Source organism: Cynocephalus volans, chromosome 1 (assembly GCF_027409185.1).
Source record: "Cynocephalus volans isolate mCynVol1 chromosome 1, mCynVol1.pri, whole genome shotgun sequence".
NCBI lineage: Eukaryota > Metazoa > Chordata > Mammalia > Dermoptera > Cynocephalidae > Cynocephalus > Cynocephalus volans.
Genome location: NC_084460.1, coordinates 293,226,411 through 293,233,447, shown reverse-complemented (window position 1 = coordinate 293,233,447; position 7,037 = coordinate 293,226,411). Strand labels below are relative to the sequence as shown.

General features: G+C 48.4%; 1 protein-coding gene across 1 annotated transcript; it reads right to left on the bottom strand.

The window, feature by feature from the left end:
• Positions 1-244: 244 nt before the first annotated feature.
• SPATA3 (spermatogenesis associated 3) lies at positions 245-6,463 on the bottom strand. Its single transcript, XM_063086781.1, has 3 exons — positions 6,154-6,463; positions 2,448-2,619; positions 245-350 (listed from the first exon to the last, which is right to left on the bottom strand). The coding sequence occupies exons 1-3, from the start codon at positions 6,461-6,463 to the stop codon at positions 245-247; spliced, it is 588 nt and encodes a 195-aa protein (XP_062942851.1).
• Between the last annotated feature and the right edge of the window lie 574 nt (positions 6,464-7,037).

Below are 7,037 nucleotides of genomic sequence, written 5' to 3'. Positions count from 1 at the left end.
GGGGGCAAGGGAAGAGGTCGGGGCTCCATTTTGATGATCCTAATAATGGGTCTAGCACATCTGAGAGATCCAGAGAGAGCCATGCCACCTGACCCGGAGGCCAGGAATGAGTCGCTCAGCTCGCAAGCTTCCCTGGAGAGGCTGGGGGGCTTGGTTCACCTGTAAAGACCACCTTCATTCAAAGAAGGGGCAGGGGCTCCACATACCTGCCGGACCGTGGGCCTGGGAGCTTTTTCACAGGGATTCAACGATGTAGTAGGCAGCTCCCAGGGCCCCCAGAGCTACAGCAACAGTCCCGAGGGCTTGGAGCACGTGAGTTATGATTACTGGAGTGTTTTCTTGAAGGTCTTCTGTAAATCAAAGAATGAAGTGGGGGTTGAGGGAAGTTGGGCTTTAGTGCTTGCCTACAGGCAGGAGAAAGTAGAAATTATGTGGTCCCCTCTGGATTGCAGAAATAGCCATCTCCTTGCTATCAATCTTTCTCTGAAGAGAACACATAATTTCCTCCCACCCCTTCCAGCAATTCCCTACCACAAGATCCCCCCAGGATCTGAGCATGAGCTGCCCTGGAGGCTCAGAGGGGGCAGGTCAAGGATGTGTGTGCCAGGCCTTGTGCTAAACACCTTACACCCAATGTCTTCAAGTCTCACAACAACCCTATGAGGTAGGTTCTATCATTTATCTCCATTTTAGAGATGAGAAACCTCAGAAAATAAAGTATTACACCCACTACAAAGGTGGGGAGAATACCTTATCATTATGCTAATTACGAAGAAGGCATTAAAATGCAAAATTCATTTGGATAAAAATCCTCCAGATAGTAGGGATTCTTATTTAATGTGAATGTGTATTTAAAGCCAAGAGCCAACATTATACTCCCATGAGAAATGCAAAGACGGTGGAAGCAGGTGCTAAAATCTGCACAGAATTAAGACTACACATCTTACTCTGGCCAGACTGTGTCCCTTCCCTTTCCCCCTCACCTTCGTGATTCCAAGTCTTGCTTTCGCCTTTCCCTCCACCTAAAATGCTCTCCCTTTTCATTTAAAGCCGTAGAGGGGCCCAAGATCCTTTCAGACTCAGTTCATGTCTTGACACTCCGACCTGGCCCCCACTTCAGAAGCAAGTGCTCTCCTGTTCAGAAACTCCTGCAGCCTCTCCTATAGGACACGTAGCACTTTCTGACTAGCATCTTTGCACAGGTCTTAGCTCGCCATATAGACTACAAAAATTTCAACGCTCAAGTTCCCTGTTCTGGTTTCCCTCGCTGTGCCCAGTATCCCATGCAGAAGTAGGTTTCCCTCTACAACACTTGTTGGGTTTAAACTGATATGAACTCATGGCACAATTTGGCAGCAGATGGATGAAAAAACTAAGTGTGTAGGAGGAAAGTGGTGTGGGTGGTGGGCAGGCCCATCCTCAATGGGACATACTAGGTGGTAGAGTGTTTTTGGCTCCAGGCATGTTCTCCCCATGCACCTGGTATCTGTTTGCTTCTCTTCATACATATGAGAAATGGAGTTTTCCAACTATGGATGGGGAGGGGATCGGGTAGGAGAGGGGCTGGGAAGAGAAACAGGATGAGGATGGGGGATGGGTGGGCCCTGCTCCTGGGGCAGGGCTAGGAGACCCCCATGGGGAAGGACCTCTTCCGAGGAGATTTGTGCGGCCCTGAATTCAAGCAGAGCTGCTCTGGGGCCCAGCCATGCACACAGCCTCGCACCACTGAAGAACGGGGTAACATCTTCAGTCTGTTCCCCTGACACAAAGAGGGGTCGTCCCATGAGGGGCAGCAGTGGCCGTGACGTGACTCCAGGTGGCTTTGTGTAAGAGGAAAAGAGGAGAGACACTGGGGGTGATGTCATGGGGGCTGCCACCGACAGACCAGCCTGGAGGCACATTCCCTGTGGGGACTCCCAGAAATGGCCTGACAGACTCTGAAGGGGGTTGAGGTCTTGCTATTACATGGAGGGGGCCTATGAGTTACAATCAGTTTTTATCACTAACTTCTGGGGAAAATTCAAATGCAGGTCAAGAACCTGAGCCATGGGAGAGGGGGGCTGGCCAGAGTGTTTAATCACAGGACCGCTGAGTGACAGGGAATTTAGGAGCAGCTGGGAGCGAGTGTGCTCTGTGAGGAAGAGTGGGCAGCTACAGAGAGAAAAAAAAAAAAAAAAAATGAAACCCCCGAAGAAGCAATTCCTAGTCAGGAAGAAAACTGGCACCTCTCTGTGCACGTGGGATGGGTCCCCTACGGGTGGGTCTGGTCAGAAAGGGCCCCCGTCTGCCAAACCCCAGGAAGTGGCAACCCAGAGGGAAAGACTTTCCTTGTGGCTTATATACAATTCGCAAGAGGAAGTTACACACAATTGCCGATAAGGTCTGGGACAGAGCCTGGCCCTGAGAACTGTGTACCCGAGGCTCCAGCCCCCCACATGCTCCGGAACCTGTAGAAGGTGAGGAGGCTTGGGCATCCTCTCCCTGGCACGGCCTGCCAGTACCGAGGCAGAAGGACATCGAAGATGCGGCCGTGGCACAGCCCCAGACGATGCCAGCAAGCAGAGCTGCCGGGGCAAGTGGCACAGGAGCAGGATCGCGGGCCCGCATGAGTCAGAGGCTCTGCTGGACAGAGAAGGAAAGAGATGAGAGGTGCACTTGCCTCCAGGAGGCTGGGGACAGCTTGGAAGACAGTCCAAGAAGGCTCCTCCAACAGCCACGCTAATCCCAAGGTCCAACTGCAGGATTCACAGGGGAAGCCCTAGACTTCGAAGGCACTATCAGGGATTCAGGACTACCCAGGGAAGGCAGTTCTCACAAAAAATTTTCTCTTACCAAACAGGAGAGAAGGCTAACTGTGTGGGAAAATGGTTGTTTTATAGACTGGTGCTACCTAGGAATAATAAAAAAAAATTGTAAAATTACACCTGTATGGTGCTCCAAACTTCACCTCCTTATCCATCTCACTTGTCACAAAAATCCTGTGAAGTGGAATCCTGTTAGTCTTGTTTTACAAATAAGGAAACTGAGGCTCAAGGAATATAAGGCATATGCCCCTGTCGCAAGTAGACTGCAGAAGTGGACTTCAGCTTAGGATTTCTAACTTGTAATTCAGTGAAAACTCTTGCCACAGAATTCACAGGAAGCGACATAAGCAGGAGACTGCCCACCCCATGAGAGGCTGCATTGCGATTTCTGGAATAGGAGCTGCCATGTTTCATTTATCTAGGGTATATACTGATCCATCCAGAAGGCAACCGCTGCTCTAATTTACAGTCCTGGAAATAACTTGCCCAAACATATCTCCCATTTCTGTCCTCCTCTGGTATGGATCCCAGCAGAACTCAGAGGTGGTGCCCTCTGCTGTTGGGCAGGAGGATTTCTGGATGGACAATTCCCTCCTATTTCTGACCCCGTTACTCAACAGAGTTACAGATTCTTCCAGTCCTAAGCTCCATGAAGCCGGTGGTCAACCCAGAAGACTAGGAATACTTCCTGCTTAGATCCGCCCACGACACACACTTTTCTGGGAATGGGGAAAGAAGGGATTCCAAAGGCAAGATTTACCTTTAAAAAAAAAAAATCAAAGTATAATTTCCAGACTATAGAATTCACTTTTCTAGATTGTTCGGTAGTTTTAGTATATTCACAAAACCGTGTGACCATAACCACTACCTAATTTCAGAACATCTTAATCTTCCCCCAAAGAAATCTCATACCCATTGGCAGTCACTCCACAGTTTCCCCTCCCCTCAGTCCCTGGCAATAAATCTGCCTGTTCTTGACATTTCACATACATAGAATCACACAATTTGTGCGTTTTTTTGGGTGATTATCTTTTTTCACTTAGCCTAATGTTTTTAAGGCTCATCCGTGTTGCAGCATGTATCAGTGCATCACCTCTTTTTGCCAAGTAATATTGCATTGTGCTAATTGTATTGTGGTATTTCATGCCACATTTTGTTTATCCAATCATCAGCTGATGGAATTTAGGTTCCACTTTTTGGTTATTATGAATAATGCTCCTATGAAAATTCATGTACAAGTTTTCGCGTGGATATGTGTTCTTAATTCCCTTTGGTGTATACCCAGGGGCGGAATTGCTGGGTCATGCTGTAACTTCATGTTTCTTTGAGGAACTGCAGACTGTTTTCCATAGCAGCTACACCACTTTACATTCCCACCGGAAGCATATGAGTTCCAAGTTCTCTGCATCTCCATCAACACCTGTTATTGTCCACCTTTTTGATTACAGCCGTTCGAGCAGAAGACTTGTATTTTCTTGGGCTACAATATTTTCTGCACAGAAACAGCGTTGGATTTTAGAAAATGGCATCCTTTACTTACAGGCCCTCATCCCATATCTCCAACATTCCTTTCCACTCTTGCTCAAAGAGGAAAACTCCTCTGGAAGAAGTGTAGGGTGTCCACTGTAACCACTGATGAGCCACCAACGTTTCTTGCTTTGCCTCCTCAATAAGCCAAGCTCCTCTCTGGGGGGAGTCACATGCATTCATTAAAAGATTTGGGAATGGAAAGCTCTGCTTTCTACAGATACCAGTTCTGAGGGCCATAATCCAGAAATGTTTATCTCAGTGGTCGACAATCACAATGTATACAACACATAGCCAAACATTCAAAACCGTTACCATATGTCAAGAACGGGTTGCTTCTTGGCTGCAGAAATATCGTCATGGCGATACCTTGGATTTAGCACTCTCACTCATATCACTTATTTTACACCCACATCATCCCAGAGGAATAAACTGTGGCCCAGGGAGTGTGGCCTGCTCAGGGCCACAGAGCCATGGGCATTGACTTCACTGCAGATCCAGAAGAAACTCAGAGAAGGATGTTCTTCCTCTTGTGGAGACCACCAGGCCTCTTGGAATTGAAAGGTAAGTGCTGTTGTTAAGAGTGAGGATTCTGAAATCAGAATAGATCCAGGTTCCCCTTTCAGTGCTACCAGTGCCAGCTTGAGAGCAAGTTGTGTGACTCCCGTGAGCCTCAGTTTCCCCATCTGCTAAATGGAGATGATAATAGTTTCTCCTTTATAGGACTGTCAAGTGAGAAGATTAACTTAGATGGCTGAGCTGAATGCTGGGTACTCAGTAAATGTCAGTGATAAATGTAAGTTCGTTATTACCATTATTGTTAGTATAAACCAGCCCACCTCCTGCACTCCATTTGAATTCCTTCTACACAATCCCACGCTTATGAGCCCTGTTTGGCTCCTGAGAAGATGGAGAACCACTTCTCCTGGACAGCCATTCCATTTTCAGACAGAGCTAATTGTTGAAAAGTTTTTTATGTGGAGCAGAAATCTGTCTCTAGTATGTCACATAGGTAAGGTAGCCAATTTAGCAAATTAAAAATTCAGGATGCCCATGCAAGGAGAGGGATCTTCAAAAAGTTCATGGAAGGATTCATATTATCTTTTAATTCAATTTTCCCATGAGCTTTTTCAAGTACTCTCATATTTGGGATATATACACTAAAAAAATTATTTGTTGTTTATCTGAAATTAAAATTGAACTGGGAATCCTGTATTTTATCTGACTACCCTATGCATAGACCCTTAGACCTCTGGGGAATGACATGCCACATCGTCCACCTGACAGACAGACATCCCCAATTCCCTCAGCCAACCGTCATACAGCAAATGGTTCTCGCCGCCCTCCCCCCCCCCCAATCCCTCTCATCCTCCATCAACCTGGCTTCCTTCTTTGGACTAGTTTGCTAGGCGTCTTTTATAGCCCATGCGGATAGCCTTTTGAAGACAGAATAAAGCGGTATGACAACCTCCCTCGTGCTAAACCACATGCTTCTACTAATGCACGTTGCTTTTCATTTTGTAGCAGTCACTTGGTATTGCTGACTCCCAGTGAGCCAGTATCACCATGGAGCCAAGTTGAATGTTAATATGTATGCGTGGCTGTCTTCAGGGAGACTCAGGAAGGTGAGGCATAATGAAACCCAGGAATCCTGGTCAAACCCAAACCAAAACCTTCACAGTCCACAAGAGCAGTTCCAGAGTACATGTTAAATACACCTCACTACCCTACAAGAACCAGACTCTGCAGGGCAGGGGTGGGGGTGGGGACTGGACTGCATCAGCAGGAAGACTAGAAGTGCTTGAGCTAGAAGACTGCCTACCTGGTTTCCTGGGTTGAGGGGCTGCTTTTTTGTCATTGTTCGAAGACGACAGGTGCCCAGAAGAGCGGCGGGTCTTGGGAGCTGGAGGAGCTGGAAGAGCTGGGGTCGCAGGCTGCTGTGGCGGGGGCTCCGAGCTAGGCTGCTGTGGGGTGTTTTCAAGGCTGGGCTGCCGTGGGGTAGATTCAGGGCTGGGCTGCTGCAAAGTGGACTCAGGGCTAGTCTGCTGTGTGGTGGACTCAGAGCTAGCACGCTGTGAGGTGGGTTCTTGGTGGCGTTTGGTGTTTGACCTTTTCTTTCTGACCTTCCTCATGGTGGATCCTCCCAAACTAACGTGGACCTACATGGAGCTGCCTGGTCTCCTGGCTCCCTCCTGGAGGGGCCGTTTGCCCTCTGCCCTAGGGGTATGGCTCTGGCCTCTGACTGGACCCAGGCCCCACAGAGAATGGTCACCCACACCTCCTGTGAGGTCACAAAAGCCAGAGTGGTCCCCATGGCAGGGCTCCCGGGACATTCTCCTTCCACAGATACCAGCCCGGTGTCCTCCCTCTTCCCAGGCTGCTGTGATAGGAAGAGGCAGCAGCCGCCCTGCCCACTGTGGGCCTGGTTCAGCCTGGCTGTGGGGCCTGTGATGACTTGGACCCCACGATTCTGCGACCGGAGCGCCACCTTCAGGCACCTCTGCACTGGTGTGTTCCTGGGTCCATGGGAGTTGTATTTCACTCTAAGACACCCGGGATGTGATGCTCAGCTGTCACTGGTTTCCACATACAGAAACAAAAACAAACAAACAAACAAAACAACCTATGCTCACCAATGCATTTTTCTCTTAGGTAACTTTCCTGAAGATTTGGGGCTTCTTTACTTTCTCTACCTTAAAGAAGACT